The 18495-nt window shown below is 44.3% G+C and overlaps 1 protein-coding gene across 6 annotated transcripts in view; it reads right to left on the reverse strand.

Moving 5' to 3' along the window:
* cntln (centlein, centrosomal protein) overlaps positions 1–17953 on the reverse strand; it is a 432461-nt gene extending 414508 nt beyond the window's left edge. For 4 of the 6 annotated variants that reach the window (XM_052019933.1, XM_052019934.1, XM_052019935.1 and 1 more), the window contains exons 1-3: positions 17797–17890; positions 16426–16518; positions 659–747 (exon numbers count right to left, since the gene is read on the reverse strand). In XM_052019933.1, coding sequence (XP_051875893.1) covers positions 659–747; positions 16426–16506 — 170 coding nt within the window. In that variant the 5' untranslated portion in view covers positions 16507–16518; positions 17797–17890. Of the gene's footprint in view, positions 1–658; positions 748–16425; positions 16519–17796 lie in introns of all 6 variants that reach the window. The other 2 variants (XM_052019932.1, XM_052019931.1) reach the window with 2 other exon arrangements.
* Positions 17954–18495: the final 542 nt, after the last annotated feature.

Here is an 18495-nt window from a genome sequence, read left to right on the forward strand (position 1 = left end):
TGTAAATTTGTAAGTGCCCATGGTTATGTGCTAAGGAACTTATCTGTATCCGAACTGATGTGATCTCAATTTAGCATTTTCTAATTAAAAAAACATCAGGCAATGCAGCAGCCCTTCTACATTGTATTGGAGGGGTTTGAAGCCACAATACATGAGTGCTCGCACTAAAGCAAATTGACAGATTGAAAGAATCTGTCACAATGGATGATTATTGATTAAACCCATTTGTAAATTGGTCAAATCAGTGAACGTTGTGACTGTTACACTGACATGGAGTGACGACAGCTAAAAATTGCACATGCCAATATCCCAAGAACAAGTCTTAACCTAGATTAGTTCTAGGACACAAGGCTACTTACATTGGCTGTAGCTCATACTTTGCATACAAGTTCACGTAAGATGTTTATCTTTATTAGTCACATGTACATCAAAACACACGTTGTCAGGGTATTTGCCTTGAAGACTATCTTTTTCTGAAGGTGATGCATAATAAATAGTTGCAGAACAAATCTACTGCATATCTGCTTTTCAAACAAAAAGTTAAGATGCAAAAAGGTTGTATGACTAATTATATTTAAAAGACAAAATCAAGTATTTTGATTGACCTTGCACCAGTGGCTTGTTTTACAAATCTGTGCCAAAACTATACTTCACTCACCTTTCCAGGACCAAGCTGATAGCCTGCGAGAGATCAGGGTTAGCCACCTGCAGACGTTTCCACAAAGACCACACAAATTCTTTGTCAGCCTGCACAAAGTGTAAAAGTTAGCATAATGAGAAACAGATGCAGTACCATCTTCAGTAAAAAAAAATACAACTGCCCCAAATGGTTTAATTAAATTGTAGGCCTCATGGCAGATTCGAGACCTTGTCAATGACAGATAAATTGAACTGGAAAGCAGCGAAAACTAAAAAGGATCATCCAGTACCACTGAATATCTTCAGTGCAGTGTGGGGGAGACTCAGATGGAATAGTACATGACCAACTTAGAAAATGTAAAGAAAAAGGATGCTTGCTGTAAAGACCTGTTCGCTGGATAATTCCCGAGTTGAAGGAGTTAACCTGCAAGGAAAAACTGAGTAGAACTTAGGTGCAATAGCGCAGCAAGTGGTAACCAGTGTTTGATGCTGATCTCTGGTGTTTGTACATTGTTCGTGGGATTCTCCCAAGTGCTCCAATTTCCTCCCAAAGTCCTGCTGATCAGTAGGTTAATTGGCTACTGTAAATTATTCCTGGATTAGGTGGGTGGTAGCAGAATCAGCAGGATGTTAATGAGCATGTATGAGAGAATAGTTTAAATGGAAATCAGTGGGCAGAATGCATTGATGGGATTGCTCTGAGAGTCAGCACAGATTCAGTGGGCTGAATGATCTCCCATGTTGCAAGGGAATATGAGAAATAGAACAGTACATTCATTAGAGTTTAAAAGATGTGGCCTCACTGAAACATACAGAAGACAGAAAGGGTAGATGCCAAGAGGAAGTTTTCTCCAGCTGGAGAACTGAGAATTAAGCTACCATGCCTCAGAATAAGTGATGACTATTCAAGATAAAATTGGATTGTTAATCTTTGAAATCGTCTACCCCAGATGAATGCCAGATCATCTGGTATATTCAAAAATCAGATCAATAGATATTTTGAGCACTGAAGTAATCAAGGGATATGCAAATCATGCAGGAACATGGAAGTTGTGTACAAGTTCAGCCATGATCATAATGAATGGAAGCTGTCAATTGATTTCAAGCACTGATTTAGAAAGAACATTTGCAACAATGCATCACAGCAACGAACAATTTAATCTATCTTTTTAAAGAAAATACATTTTGTACACATTAGGAAGACACTAATAAAATTCATCTAAGCAGTGGAGTAGAAGCTAGGTGAATAATGTCTTTCTCATCATCCCCAGAGTGAGTAAATGTCAACTTTTTAAAAGATTGTTTTTCAAGCTATTCACACTTTATTGCCACGCTCTTAATGTAGCAGCTCCAGAAACAGAGGGCCACTGGTTGATGATCCTCCGTATCCAATAGATGTCCCGCAGGGTAGAGTGTGCTCTATGCCGCAAAATGCCTTAGGTCCTGACGGTCTTCTGCAGAACATCTTGTCAAGAGCTTTTAAAACCATTTTTAATGGTCTCAGGTACCAGAGACATTTAAAAGAATTTCATAAATAATTGCAAAATAAAGTAGTATATAGATTACATCTGCATCATTTCAATACTTTAAATCATTTGCTCTCATTCTAAGGTAAAACAAGGCAACCACTTTTTTCCATGGAGTCAGCAGTTCCAATCAAATGAATGGATTTGCAGTTCAATGCCAGCCAGCCCTCTCGTCAGTATATCAGCACTCCACCAATGGACTCTATGATGAATCCAGCAGTGGAGAGATAGGTAAGGTGGACCAATCATGAGCTCAAACTTCCACATTTGACTGCACATACACAGAAATACAAGATGTGCTTAAGTATAGACTATAGAACCACTAGCAACAAGCGAACTTGATCCTTGCTCATTGTTAGCTCAGCATAAAAGGTGTGTTTACAATGCAAAGGAAAGAACATCATACAAGAAGAAACTGAATACGAGACAAAACATTGAAGGCCAAAAGTTTGAAATGACATGAAGAGAACATACAAAACATAACAGTTAGCTAACAGACCCCTCAAGCTTGCTCCACAATTCAAGTAAGATCTCAGTTGATTCAACCTTGGCTCAACACCACTTGCTTTCTCCCCCAAACCCTCTGCCTTTCTTGTAGTTTAAATGTCTGTCAATCTCCACATAAAATGAGAACATGAGAAAGAGAAGCAGTGGTAGGCCATCTGGCCCTTTAAGCCTGAACACTATTCATTATCACAGTTAGTCTTCTACCTCAACACCAATTTCCTGCACTATCCCCATATGTCTCAATCCCCCTTAATGTCAAGAAATCTTTCTATCTGTGTGGAATGAACACAAGTCTCCACTTGATCTGGTAAAGGTGGAGACTGAAAGACATTTAAGCCACAGGGGGGTCAGGTCATTTTGAGAGAGTGCAAGAAAGTTGAGGCCACTATTGGATCAGACTCCTTGGCAAATACATCCTTTTCTTGGGAATGGAAACCAAAACTGTCCACAATATTCTAGACGCGGTCTCACCAGAGTCCTATAGAATTGCATCCTTGCATATAGAAGACATTTTTGTTCCTATAATCAAATTCTGTTGTAAATTGCAAACCATTTCCTTTCCTAACCACTCACTCAGCATGCATATTGCCATTAGCAACTTGCATACAAGGACACCCAGGTCCCTTTGAACATCAACGTTACTGAATCTCTAACCACTTCACTGTTTGGTTTTCGTTTTATGCACACAAACTTTCTCCACCTGAAATGTTACCACCCACCCAGCACATGCACATCCCCTTGAAGCATCTTACTATACTCCTCCATATTCTGAATCCACCCAGTTTTGTAGCATCTGCAAATTTAGAAATATCACATCTAGTCCCCTCAGCCAAATTGTTGATGTAGATGAACAGCTGTGACATGAACATTGATCACCAAGAACTAGTCACCTGAAAACTATGTTTATTCTGACTCTTTGCTTTGTTTACTAACCAATTCTCACCCCATGTCAAGACATTTCCCCCAATTCCTGATGTTCTCACCTTGTTGACCAAAATCCCTCATGCAGGACCTTATTGAACATGTTCCAAAACTCAAATACACATCACTAGTTCCCATGAATTATTTTGCAAATCATATCCTCAAAGAACTCCAGCAGATTAATCAAAAACACTCTTGCCTTCATAAATCCATGTTGGCTCTCATAAATCTTATTGTTCTTTTCAAAGTGTTCTTTCACTATGGATTCCAACATCTTCCCTATCAACGGCATTAGGCTAACAGATTGGTAGGTCCCCATTTTCTCTCTCACAAACAGGAAAAATGTGGCCATATTTGCTACACTCCAATTAACAGGAACAAATCTTAAACCTATAGAGCTTTGGATGATAACCAGAGCAAACCACCATCTCTAACCCCATCGCTTTCAAAACTCTGGGATGTAGATTATCAGGGCCTTGAGATCTAATTAGTCCACAGTTGTTTATGGAAGATAATTCCAGAGATTCATGATCCTCAAAAGAAATTCCTCCTCATCTTCACCTGAAATGGAAGACCCTTTTTCTGAAACTATGGCTCCTAGTTCCAGATGCCCTCACTGGGGGAAATATCTCTTGGCATTCCCGTCGGAATCTGTTTCAATAAGATCACCTCTTTCTTCTGTACTCCAATGAGTCTGGACTCAACCTTTTGTCATGTATCAACCCCCTTCATCTCGGGCATCTACCTGATGAACTTTCTGCACTACCTCCAATGCAAGTACATCCTTCCTTAAATACAGTAATCTAACAAGTAGACAGTACTTCAGATGCAGTCTCACCAGATGTGAAGTTATATCAAAACTTCCCTAATTTTATACACCATACCACTTGCAGTAAAGGACAACATTCCGTTAGCTTTCAAAATTGCCTGCTCTACCTGCATGTTCTCCATGTTCTGTTTCATGTTCCATGGCAACCTTCTGTTCTCCATGTACTCCAGATCACTTTGTACCACAATATTTAGTCTCACAGTTTAAATAATGATTTTCTTTTTCCATTCTTTCTTCCAAAGAGGACAACCTTGCATTTTCCTACATTATACTCCATTCGCCAACTTCATGCCCACTCATTTTGCTTACCCACATCCCTTTCCATGCTGTATCCTCCTCACAACCTGCTAATCCACCCATTTTTGGCTACGTACACTCAGTCCCTTCAAATCATTAATACATTTCATAAATAGTTGAGGGACCAGCAATAATCCCTCTTGCACCCCACTAATTATTAAATGCCAATTTGAAAATGACCATTTAGAACATAAAACAGTACAGGACAGGCCCTTTGGCCCATGATGTTGTGCCGAATTAAAGCAATGACACCTAATTAATCTAATCCCTCTTCCCTGAACATTTTTCTCTGCATATTCATGTGCTTATCTCAGAGTATCTTAAACAATTCTATGCCATTTGCCTCTACCACCACCACTGCGTGTAAAAAAAAACTTGCCTCGCACATCTCCTTTGTACGTTCCCCCTCTCACCTTAAATACATGCCCTCTAGTACTAGACATTTCAACATTGGGAAAAAGATACTGGCTGTCTACTCTATCTGTGCCTCACATAATTTTAAGAACTTCTATCAATCTCCCCTTAGCCGCTCTAGAGAAAACAGTCCCAGCTTGTCCAACCTCTCCTCATAGCACATGTCCCCCAAGCCAGGCAGCATCCTGGTAAACCTCCTCTGCACCCTCTCCAAAGCCACCACATCCTTCCTATAAATGAAGTAATCAGAATTGAATGCAATACTCTAAATGTACTGAGGTACAGTAAAAATCTTTGTTTTGTATGCCATCCATACAGACCATTTCATCACATCAGTACATCAAGGTCGTACAAGGGAACAGCCACAGAGACAGTGCAGTGCAAGCAGGCAGATAAGGTGCAAGGGCCACGACAAGACAGATTGTGAGGTCAAGAGCCCATCCTATTGTACAAGATGGACCCTCGACCACACAATCCACCTCACCATGGCCCTGCATTGTCCGCCTGCACTGCACTTTCTCTGCAACACCAGAAGGCATTAGTGGGATTCTGGGTGGGCAAAAGATGGATAAACTGCCTGTACAAAGTGAATAAATCACCAGGGCCAATGGGACTCTGAGTGACAGGAGCCAGTAAATCACAAAGATCCTGGTCAAACATCTACAGATCCAGGGAACAGATCCAGCTCCAATATTCACCTCAATTCTGATGCTACAACACTCTCAAACCTGTGTCCTTTTACCTTGTTCAGTAATCATTTGTGACACTTTGATTGCCTTCTGAAAATCCAAATACATGACTATTGTTTTTCCTTCATCCACCCTTCATTACATCCTCAGAAGAGCACCAACAAATGTCTCAAAGAGTATTTCATTTCATAAAAATGTTGACTCGACCCAATCATCATGTTTCTTATACTTATTACCTCTTTAATAATGGATTCCAGCATTTTCCCAATAACAGATATTGGCCAACTGGCCAAAAAAGGAGTTACATTTGCAGTTTTCCAATTTTCTGGGGCTGCTCCAGAAAAGAATTTTGGAAGATTACAACCAAAACATATTCCATCTTTGTAGCTGCTTCCTTTAGTGGCTCAGGTCCAGCATCTACTCCTTTGGCCCCATTAATTTGTCTGTTTTTTGTTCTTTTTCAGGTAAGCCATTAATTTAAATTCCTCCCACCCTAAAGCCTTATTATTATTGGAATGTCTTCAGTGTCTCCTGTGAAGATCTATGCAAAAAAATCATTTAGAATGTAATATTTCCTATTATTACTTTCCCAGCGCCAATGGGGCCAATGTTTACTTTCGTTATTCTCTTCCCTTTTATATACCTTGTATATATCTTACTGTTTTTATATTATTTGCTGACTTACTCTAATCCTAGATTTTATTTCATAGTTTTTTTCAGTCATCCTTTGCTAGTTTCCAAAATTACCCAATCTTTAGGCTCACCAGAGAGCATGAAGGTTTTCCCCACAATCAAATTTCACATGAAATCCATCCTTCAAAAGTAATCCGACTTTCTTTTAAAAAGAAAGGTGTATGACTCAAGGTGTAAAATCCATACATTTTTTGGCATGAGTAATAAAAATCTCAGAGTTTGCGCAAAATGGCTTCAAGGGAGGCGATAAGACAAAAACTTGATTTATGCAGGGAAGGAAAGTTAAACCATTTATTCAAACCCTGAATTCTGCAGACTATCTTCCTAAAACAGCATGCTGCATTTAAAAAAAAGGAATGTCATGGATGGAGGGAGCTGGCTTTGCATTACACGAGACATTCTCACCGCAATTTTACAAGTGAGAAAGAATCAAACCTCCACACAAGGTAAAACAATCTCAATCGAACACAAATAATTTTTGCAAAGCGTTTATTACTCGCAAACTTTGTTGACGAGTAGATTCTAAACAATGCAAACAATTGCGATTTCAACTTTTAAACAATTAGCACCATAAAGGAAGCACTGCCATACGACTGGCCCCATTCCAAAGTTGGCACTCCCTAATAAAATCAGAATTTTACTATCAGTTACACTAAACTGATGCCAAAGATTAATACTTAATTTGGCAGTGCTGCCAGCAGAAGTGAGAGATTCCAACTATGAAGCCAATTAGTAATGCTGCAGAAGCGATACTCCAGCATGCCACATCACCTGAGAGAAAATATCTGACAGGAAGAGTCACCAAGAGTGACAAATTAATTTGCTAAACTGTAAAAAGACTTTAAATCGGATTGTGTCCTCAATTAAAGATTGCAACTGCAAACATCACAAAAAAAAATTGCTTTTCAAGCGTTACCACATTACCTAGAAAGTGAACGGAGTTTCTGCAATTTTATACTGCTGCTACTATTTTGAGAATACATCCGAAAGAACTTCAGAACTTAGTACACTAATAAAGCAGTTAAAAAACAAGCATCAGTGTTCCCACTTAGAAAGCTAAAGATGAAATTAAACCACAATCATGCTTCATGCACTATTTCTCAAAATCCTTGAAGCTAAACTAACACAATAATGTCACTTTATAATAGCCAATAGCACTGCAATTACATAGTCAGTGACCAAAATCATTTGCTTTTATACAAACTGATTCTATACACAGCATATACAAAATGCCTGGCTTCAAAATCACATTCAATTAATTCAGTGATCCATTCTTTGCATCTTCATTCTTATATTATTACATAATGCAAATTATACGGTTCCCCCAACATATTTTGTTACATCTACAGCAACATAATTTCCATAAGCAAACCAAGCAGTCCATGAATGGAAAGTGAAAGTGTACAGTGAAAGGGATAGCTTGACAAAGCTAATCATTTCCCTTTAATTACACACAACATACTGAGCCACTGTTTACTCCCACAGGATGGAACCATGAATACCAATCAGAATATTCAGGCTGAAATGAAATATGCAGCTAATATACTTATTCAAAGTAAATGGAAACAAGTTACTCATGGACATATGTCTTTCAAAATAAATAATAACAGTCCAATATCTGCAAGTTTTCTGGATGAAAGTTTTTTTTATACTTTCTGAGGTGATGTTTATACACCATCTGGTTCTGCACAAGATAGAGTCCAAGTCCCTAAATCCAAAACTGAGAAAACCAAGTCAAAAATTGAACTACAGAATGTAAAGGTGATATTATCCCAAGTTTAAGCACTTTTGAATCAGGCACTGATCATTAAATCAAATTCAAAGACAACATTCTATGTAAGTGTCACCTGACGAGTTTCCACTCAATGCACATGCATTAATTATCATGGTGACAAGTCATCTGTCTGATGCCTTCAACACAACTGATTACCACACTCCCTAATTTAGGGCATTGAGTACAGAAGTTGAGATGATATGTTGCAGTTGTACAAGATGTTGGTGAGGCCACATTTGGAAATTTGAGTTCAGTTTTGGTCACCTGCTGTAGGAAACCATAGAACCATACAGCACAAAACAGGCCCTTCGGCCCACCGTGTCATGCCGTCCATCAGACCACCCTCACACTACCTAACCCCTTCCTCCCGCATATCCCTCTATCTCACGTTCCTCCATATGCCTATCCAACAAGCTCTTGAACCTGTTCAATGAATCTGCCTCCACCACCACCCCAGGCAGTGCATTCCATGCACCAACCACTCTTTGGGTGAAAAACCTCCCTCTGACATCTCCCCTGAACCTCCCACCCATAACCTTAAAGCCATGACCTCTCGTCTTGAGCATTGGTGCCCTGGGAAGGAGGCGCTGACTGTCTACTCTATCTATTCCTCTCAATATTTTATATACCTCTATCATGTCTCCTCTCATCCTCCTCCTTTCCAGTGAATAAAGCCCTAGCACCTTAAGCCTCTCCTCATATTCAATACTTTCCAATGCAGGCAGCATCCTGGTAAATCTCCTCTGCACCCTCTCCAACGCCTCCACATCCTTCCTATAATGAGGCGACCAGAACTGAACACAGTACTCTAAGTGTGGCCTAACTAGAGTTTTGTAAAGCTGCATCATCACCTCGCGGCTCTTAAACTCAATCCCGCGACTTATGAAAGCCAACATCCCATTGGCCTTCTTAACTGCTCTTTCCACCTGTGAGGCAACTTTCAATGAACTGTGAATATGAACCCCCAGATCCCTCTGCTCCTCCACACTGCCAAGTACCTTGCCGTTTACCCAGTACTCTGCCCTGGAGTTTGTCCTTCCAAAGTGTACCACCTCACACTTCTCCGGATTGAACTCCATCTGCCACTTGTCAGCCCAGCTCTGCACCCTATCAATATCCCTCTGTAAGCTCCGACAGCCCTCCACACTATCCACAACACTGCCTATCTTAGTATCGTCCGCAAACTTACTAACCCAGCCCTCCACCCCCTCATCTAAGTCATCTATAAATATCACAAAAAGTAGAGGTCCCAGAACCGATCCCTGCGGGACACCACTAGTCACTGCCTTCCAATCCGAGGGCACTCCTTCCACCACAACCCTCTGCTTTCTACATGCAAGCCAATTGCTAATCCACACAGCCAAGCTTCCTTGGATCCCTTGGCCTCTGACCTTCTGAAGAAGCCTACCATGAGGAACCTTATCAAACGCCTTACTAAAATCCATGTAAACCACATCCAACACACTGCCCTCATCAATCTTCCTGGTCACCTCCTCAAAGAACTCTATCAGGCTTGTGAGGCAAGATCTTCCCTTCACAAAGCCATGCTGGCTGTCCCTAATCAGTCCATGATTCTCAAGGTGTTCTCTGCCTCACCGGGACATATTTATCCCTAACATCCTGCATAAGATCCCTGAATATCGACCACATCCCCATGGTACATTTTCCTTCAAAAAGGACATCCCAATTTACACTCCCAAGTTCTCTCCTTATAGCCTCGTAGTTATCCCTTCCCCAATTGAAAAACCTCTTGTCCTCTCTGCACCTGTCCCTGTCCATGACAATTTTAAAGGTTATGGAGCAATGGTCACTGTCCCCCAAATGCTCACCCACCAATAGATCCTTTACCTGTCCCGGTTCATTTCCTAAAACTAGATCTAACATGGCATTCCCTCTAGTCGGCCTGTCAACCTACTGCGTCAGGAATCCCTCCTGGACACACTTAACAAATTCCGTCCCATCTAAACCTTTGGCACTAAGCAGGTTCCAGTCTATATTTGGGAAGTTGAAGTCTCCCATTATAATAACCCTGTTATTTCTGCTTCTCTCCAAACACTGCCTGCCAATCTGCTCCTCTATATCTCTATTGCTATATCTAAAGATATTATTAAGCTGGAAAGAGTGCAGAGGAGACTTACAAGAATGTTGCCAGGACTTGAAAGACTGAGTTATGGAGCGAGCCAAACACAGGCAAATGGGACTAGCTTAGATGGGAATCTTGGCTGACGTGAACCAGTTGGGCCGAAGGGTCCACTTCCATGCTGTACGAGCCCATGACTCTAATTCTCTCCCAACTCAACCACACCAGACTTGCCTCGCTCCATTCTTTTTAGTTCACTCGTCAGAATCATCAGTGTTTCGCTTCCCGAGAGTACACTGGTTTCTCCCATGGTGTTATCATTCACTCCCTTCTATTTTTCAACTTTCCTCAGCAACATACATACACTATTAATTTCTAAGCGCATGCATTGACAACACCTTGCTCTACACCACCCTCACTCAATCCCTTCACTATTCTCTAACTTATCAGATTGTTAGCCTGAATTTACATTAGATATGCAGAACTCTTTTTTTCTGTTCAAATGTGGCAAGAAAAATAGCCACCTGAAACTGAATCAGATTGTTTGCAAGCTCAAGACTAGTTTGAAACAACAGATCAATATCATCATTCAGACTCTTTATTCCACTGCTCAACCATATGCACTTCAGCACATGGGCTGCCAAAACACAAAGTCACATGTTACCCCAGATTTGACTACTCCAATGCACTCTTGTCCAGCTTTCCTCTTCCAATCCCCATACACTTGGTCACCCAAGACTCTGCTGCTTGTATTCTAAATCATATTAAGACCCTTGTGCTTGGTCACATAACTAGCTCCCAGATAAGCTACATCCCCACTTTTAAATTCACATCCTTGTTTTCAGATCCTTGGATGGCCTTACCAATCCTTAACCCTACAAGATTTATTTCCCTTCCAACACAACCTCTTTATCATCATCCATTTTAAATGCACTACCATCTTCAGCTGCTGGGCCCCCAAATCCTACCCCTATTTTCTTCTCAACAGGCTATTGCTCTAAAATAACACAACTAAATTAACACCTAGGACAATGCTTTGTATCTGGCAATCTACAAATCAAACAGCAGCAGCCAGGCTCCAATGGTTTTCTTGTGGATTAGTAAGCAAAGACAGATGCCATCTAAATTTCCCTCAAAAATGTACCCTTCATACATACTATTACATAAACATGTACAATAATATTTCTTTTCAATACTCCTTCAGCCATAGTATCTGGGGAAAAAATCTCTTCATAAGATCAAGATTCAAATGGATGAATAAAGTGAAGAACACATTGTGCAAAAGAGCTAAAAATTCATGGCTTAAAATACTTGTAAAGCAATGATTCCACTGCCACTACCATATAGGTAAGGGGCACAGCAACAATGGGAGAATTCTAGCCATCTCCAACACCTTTACCATACTTTAAGGTACTCCTTCTGTGAGGATACAAAATTAAGTCCATCTACACTGCCAAGAATCCAATTCAAGGCTGCAGGCCCTGGGTCCATTTTTTGATGGATGCTGAAATGTATGTTTCAGGAACTGATGTTATATTTTTTGGATAAAGAGAACACAGCTGAATTGCTGGAAAATTCAGCAAGTCAGACAGCATCCGTAGAGAGAGAAACAGATTGAACATTTCAGATCAACAAAAGATGCAACCGGACCTGCTGTGTTTCCACTATTTTCTGTTCAACTTTCTGTTCTACTAACAATGTTACTTTGCAGTACAAAATCTGAAGATCTCATGTTAAACTTGCATATTTAATCCTAAACAAAGCACAATTAATTCACAACAATCAGTTAGCAATAATTTCCAATCCTCAGCATTTTCAGATTTAAAGGAAGCATTTGAACATACTGTAGCGGCTGCTACCGCGATGTGAAAGCAAGACACTAGTCAGTGGGCTGCAGAACAAAAATTGATTTATTTTCCTGCCTTGCGCGGGCCTTTTAAGAGGAATGGTTCTTGCCCACCGAAAACGGAAATGACGTATACACTACGTCAAACTTTTCCCACGTGCGGGTTCTCCCCGTCACTCGGGGAAGACGAAGGCCCAACGCCATCTTGGGCCTCACTGCTCTGACGACGCACAAACTGACTGCCGAGCCAGTTCGCTTGCTCAGACGATGAGTCACTACACAACCACCCCCCGCCCCCACCCCAGAACCAGCGATACGGTCCCCAAGGTTCGTGGGCTGTGCTAGCCGTTGCTTAGGAGGTCAGCCTCTGCATCGTAGTGTTGGGACCTCGACCGGTTGTTGTAGATCTAAATCGGCCGGTTTGAGGCAGTCCGTCGTGAAGACCTCTTCCTTGCCCCCAATGTCCAAAATAAAGGTGGAACCATTATTCCTGTTGACCCGGAACGGCCCCTTGTATGGTCATTGCAACGGTGCCTGGGGTGTGCCCCTGCGAATGAAAACGAACTTACAGTCTCGTAGTTCCTTGGGCTCACAGAATGGGGCTTGACCATGCCGCAAAGTGGGAATCGGTGCCAAGCTGCTGAGCCTCTCACGCAGTCTTTCCAGGACTACCATGGGTCGTTCCTCTTGGCCCTGAAGGGCGGGTATGAAATCCCCTGGGACGACTGGGGCGCCCTGCACACAAGTTCAGCTGACAAAGCGCGGAGATCTTCCTTGGGGGCAGTACGTATGCCAAGCAGGACCCAAGGCAGTTCGTCGACCCAGTTAGGATCCTTCAGGCGGGCCATCAGGGCTGATTTTAGATGGCGGTGAAAACATTCCACCAACCCGTTTGATTGAGGGTAGTAGGCCGTGGTGGTGTGCAGCTGCGTCCCCAGCACGTTCGCTAATGCAGACCAGAGGATGGAGGTAAACTGGGTGCCCATCTGAAGTGATGTGGGCCGAAACACCAACGCGTGAGATCCAAGTTGTGAGCAGCGCCCAGGTGCAGGAATCAGTCATGATGTCGGACAGAGGGGTTACCTCTGGCCACCTCGTGAACCGGTCTACGATGGTAAGGAGGTACTGAGCTCCTCTTGAAACTGGCAGAGTACCAACGAGGTCGACGTGGATGTGGTCGAACCTTCTACGGGTAGGCTCGAACTGCTGTGGCGGGTCCTTGGTGTGTGGTTGGATTTTTGATGTCTGGCAGTGCGGACAAGGGCTGATGGTCAGTGAAAGCGGTGAAAGGCCTGCCTTCTAAAAAGTGCCAGAAATGCCGGACCACCAGGGACAGTGCTAGAAGTTCCCGATCAAAAGCGTTGTATTTCAGTTCAGGTGGTCTAAGGTGCCTGCTGAAAAATGCCAAGGGTTGCCAACGGCCTTCGATTAGTTGTTCCAGTACTCCACCAACCGCGGTGTTGGATGCATCCACCGTGAGGGCGGTTGGGACGTCTGTCCTAGGGTGTAACAGCATCGCGGCATCTGCCAGGGCGCCCTTGGCCTTAACGAAGACAGCCGCAGCCTCGCCGTTCCAGGCGATGTCCTTGCCCTTGCCAGACATCAACGAGAACAAAGGGCGCATGATACGGGCTGCTGCAGGGGTGAACCGATGGTAAAAGTTGACCATCCCCAGGAATTCCTGCAGGCCTTTGACCGTGTTGGGACGGGCAAAATGGCGGATAGCAGCTACCTTGGCGGGTAGAGGTGTTGCTCCTTTGCTGATGATTCTGTGGCCGAGGAAATCGATAGAGTCAAGTCCGAATTGGCACTTGGCCGGGTTGATAGTGAGGCCGAAATCACGGAGACGGGAGTACAGTTGGCGGAGGTGAGAAAGGTGTTCTTGGCGGTCACGGCTGGCGATTAGTATGTCATCTAAGTAAATGAACACCAAGTCCAGGTCTCGGCCTACCGTGTCCATCAGACGCTGGAAAGTCCGCGCAGCGTTCTCAAGGCCGAATGGCATTCGAAGAGGCTAAATGGAGTGCTAAGCGCAGTTTTGAGAACGTCGTCAGGGTGGACCGGGATTTGGTGATATCCCCAGATGAGGTCCGCCTTGGAGAAAATGTGGGCCCCGTGTAGGTTCGCCATGAAGTCCTGGATGTAAGGGATGGGGTAGCGGTCTGGGGTGGTGGCGTCATTCAGCCTGCAGTAGTCGCCGCAGGGCCTCCACCCGCCGGTGGCTTTGGGGACCATGTGCAGGGGGGAGGCCCAGGGGCTGTCTGACCTGCGTACGATCCCCAGCTCCTCCACGCAGTGGAACTCTTCCTTTGCCAGGCGGAGCTTGTCTGGAAGTAGTCGTCGTGCTCGGGCATGAAGGGGCAGCCCTGTAGTAATGATGTGGTGCTGCACCCCATGTTTGGGCATCGAATTTGTAAACTGAGGTGCCAAAACCGATGGGAACTCAGCTAGGAGCTTGGTGAACTCATTGCCAGACAGGGTAACGGAGTCCAGGCGCAGGGCTGGTAGTCTGGCTTCTCCCAGGGGGTAGGTTTGGAAAGTTCTGGAGTGCACTAGCCGCTTCCCTCGCAGGTCGACAAACAGGCTGTGGGCCCTGAAGGAAATCAGCTCCCAGGAGTGGCCAGGCGACAGTGGCAAGGGTAAAGTGCGACAGTGGCAAGGGTAAAGTTCCAGGTAAAACGGCTATCGCCGAATTGTAATTGAACTGTACGGGTACTGGAAGTCCGTATCGTTGTGCCGTTTGTGGCTTTGAGTACAGGACCTTGTTGCCTACTACAAGTGTCGCGGCCAGTCGGGGGCAAAACACTGACCTCTGCTCCAGTATTGACAAGGAAACGACACCCAGACTGCTTGTCCCGAACGAAAAGGAGGCTGCGTTGGCAGCCAGCTGCCGTAGCCATCAGCGGCAGCTGGCCCTGGCATTTCCCTGAAACTTGCAGGGTGGGCTACATCGATGGGCCTCCACGCCCCACCTCTGATGGTAGAAACACAGCTGGTCGCCAGTGTCGTCGTCTGTGTTTCTGGGGTGTGGTCGCTCAGTTGCTGGGACTGGTTTAGGTAGGCGTTGGGCTCGCGGCCTGGTGATTTGGCCGATGGACGACCCACTCTCGCGTTTGGCCTTCCACAGGACATCTGCCCGGCAGCTACCTCAAGTGGGTTGCTGAAATTGGCGTCAGCCAACAGCAGGTGAATGTCATCGGGTAGTTGTTCGAGGAAGGCCTGTTCGAACATTAGGCAAGGCTTGCGTCCCTCAGCCAAGGCCAGCATCTCGTTCATTAGGGCCGATGGGGATCTGCCCCCCAGGCCGTCGAGATGAAGCAGGCAGGCGGCGCGCTCGCAATGGGAGAGGCTGAAGGTCTGAATAAGAAGGTCTTTGAAAGCCGGGTACTTATCCTCCACTGGAGGAGACTGGGCAGCTGCCTCCTGGTCCACAGCACTGACCACATGGTAGTACTTTGTGGAGTCGGAGGTGATCTACCATAGTTGGAATTGTGCTTCAGCCTGGTCAAACCAGATGCTGGGCCGAAGCATCCAAAAGGTGGGCAGCTTGAGTGCCACTGCGTTGGCTGCTGCGTTGTCGTCCATTGTGCAGGTCCAAAATCCGTTTGGACCGTCGGGGTCACCGATGTAGCGGCTGCTACCACGATGTGAAAGCAAGACACTAGTCAGTGGGCTGCAGAACAAAAACTGATTTATTTCCCCGCCTTGCATGGGCCTTTTAAGAGGAACGGTTCCCGCCCACCGAAAATGGAAATGACATAGGCGCTACGTCATCAAACTTTTCCCGCGAGCGGGTTCTCCCCATCGCTCGGGGAAGACAAAGGCCCAACACCATCTTGGGCCTCAGCGCTCCAATGACGCGCAACCCGACCGCCAAGCTGGTTCACTTGCTCGGACGGTGAGTCACTACAATACATATATTTTAATGTTTTTGGTTATAGCTCCTGAGTTTTGGGCTACATGATGGGCACCATTTTCAATTAAATAGCTGAAATAAAATTGAAAATTCTTTTTTCGTCTACAGATACATCATTCTTCATTTGCACATTCATTGTTTTCCATTGAATTACAACACAGAATCAGCCCATTCTGCTGTCATTAATGCTCCAACTGATTTTTAAATCAATACATCTTAAGGTCTCAATAGCCAATGGACTATAAAGGTCAACTGCAAAGGTGCCAACTTCAATCCCACATTAAGAGAACCCACCTGACACTGAGCAAGTTCTTCTGACAGTTTCCGCACTTGCTCCTCCAGTAGTGCAGCCGAGTCATGCTGCTTTGAAGCCATTTTGGTGGAGCACTGCTTCAACAAGAGAAAATAAATTAAGATCCTTACCAAGATGTTTGACATTATTAATAGATTCAAAACCACATGAAAAAAATTCCTCATGTGAGAATCCACAAAAGGAGACACAAAATTAAAGTCAGGTCTCTCAATGATGTTATCAGGTTCCTCTCCAAATCACAAACCATTCTCTCTTGGGTGGATTCTGACCCTCAACATCACTCTATCCAAACCCTGGAATTCCCTATCCAACAGCACTCTGGGAGTGCCTTAACTGGAAAACTGCAGCAGCAGCCTTCATAACTGCAATTAGGAATGGGCAATAAATGCCACTGCCCACATGCCATAAATACAAGCATAAACTCTTTCACACAAAAACTGTGAATCTGGAACTCTTTACAATTAGAGTAAAGTAACTAGAGGTCAAATGATAATTTTCAGTCTGATACATTTTTAATAATACATTGTTTATGTAACCAAAAAGAGTTCACAGAATTATGTTACAGATTGATTATGATCTGATTGGATATCAAGACCGACATAAGCAATTGAATTGTCTGTAATGGAAAGATATGCCACTTTGTAATTATTCTCATTCCAGCACATCTCATCTCAAATATAGAAAGGCAAAATATGCAAGTTTTTGTAAGTTGCTTTAAATGGCCTTTCAAACGTTACTGGAAAACTCGAACTAATTTTCCGTGGTTAGAATGTACAATAGGAAGAAAGAGTAGGGTCTGCTTAAAGTTAAAAAGAGTGGGAATCTAAACATCCAGTTTAAATTTTAATACATGAATTGCCGATGAAAAAAAATCTCGAATTGCAATGTTGTTAAAGTCAAAGACACACTTGTCACCAAGGGAGTACCCACCCCACCACCTCCCGAGGGAAGGAGAACGAGGGCCGGGGGGGGGAAAAGAAGAAGATGGATAGAAAGAGAAAGATGAAGGAAGACAGCAGGCCAGAGTGGTAGTGGCCTCGGGAGGGTGGGGGGACCTAGGGGTGGAGGCCAGAGGGATGAGTGAAGAGAAAGGCAGCGGAGCCGATGAACGGGTTGGGGGAACGAGGCCCGGGAAAGGCATGAAACGAGCGCTGGTGGGGTGGGGTGGGGTGTGGGTGGAAACGGGGACACCAGGGGAAGAACGATGAGGGGACGAGGCCCGGGGGAGGGGGCACGGCAGATGGCCTGCGGCCGGACTTCACAGTGGCCCAGGGGCCACTCCCGCTGCGGACCCAGCCGGCGTTTGCCTGGGAGTAATTCGGCCTGTAGGAAGAGACGGCGAACAAACCGACCCCGAAACACACCGAGCTCCGACTGGCCGCCCAGGCTCACCGCGCACCAGCTGCAGGCTCCCGCCTTCACTCCCTCAGTTCCCACCGTTCAAACTGCCCGCCCGCCACCACCGTAAACCAGAGCCACAGCCGTGCTCGACACTTTGCAGCAGCAGTCTAGCCACGCCCACTCCGCCCGCCATCCCTGGCCCCGCCCACTCCGCCCCGCCCATCGTCCAGCCCGCTCGGGAGCGATCGTTCTCCCCAGATTAGGTGATAAAATGCCGGGCTGTGCAATCTTGGCGGAAGAATCATCATTAACCGAAGTGAACGCACAGCAAGCACTTCCAGCTTCTGCGGAAAAGCTAAGACGGGAGTTTCATATATTTATTCTGTATCATTGTGTAAATTGGAAAGTGACATTTGTTTTAGTAATTTGCTTTAAGTGCCCCTTTCAAACCAAAAAACAATAAAAATAGTCAACTTTGGATCTATTTACAAAACCTTGGTGAATTTCTCGGGTGGTATTATTCAGGCTCATTTCAACTGAAAGCATTCTGACGATTAACGAGGTGCATAATGTATTAAGTTCAAGTTCATCGTCATGGGCATTCATAACCAGGGTATAAATGGCATGAGAGTTATTTTCTTTTGCAGGAGCAGCAGCAGCGGCACAGTACATTATAAACATGACAGACATAAATTAACATAAACTTAAAT

The sequence above is a fragment of the Pristis pectinata genome, chromosome 7 (genome assembly GCF_009764475.1).
Source record: "Pristis pectinata isolate sPriPec2 chromosome 7, sPriPec2.1.pri, whole genome shotgun sequence".
NCBI classification, from domain to species: Eukaryota; Metazoa; Chordata; class Chondrichthyes; order Rhinopristiformes; family Pristidae; genus Pristis; species Pristis pectinata.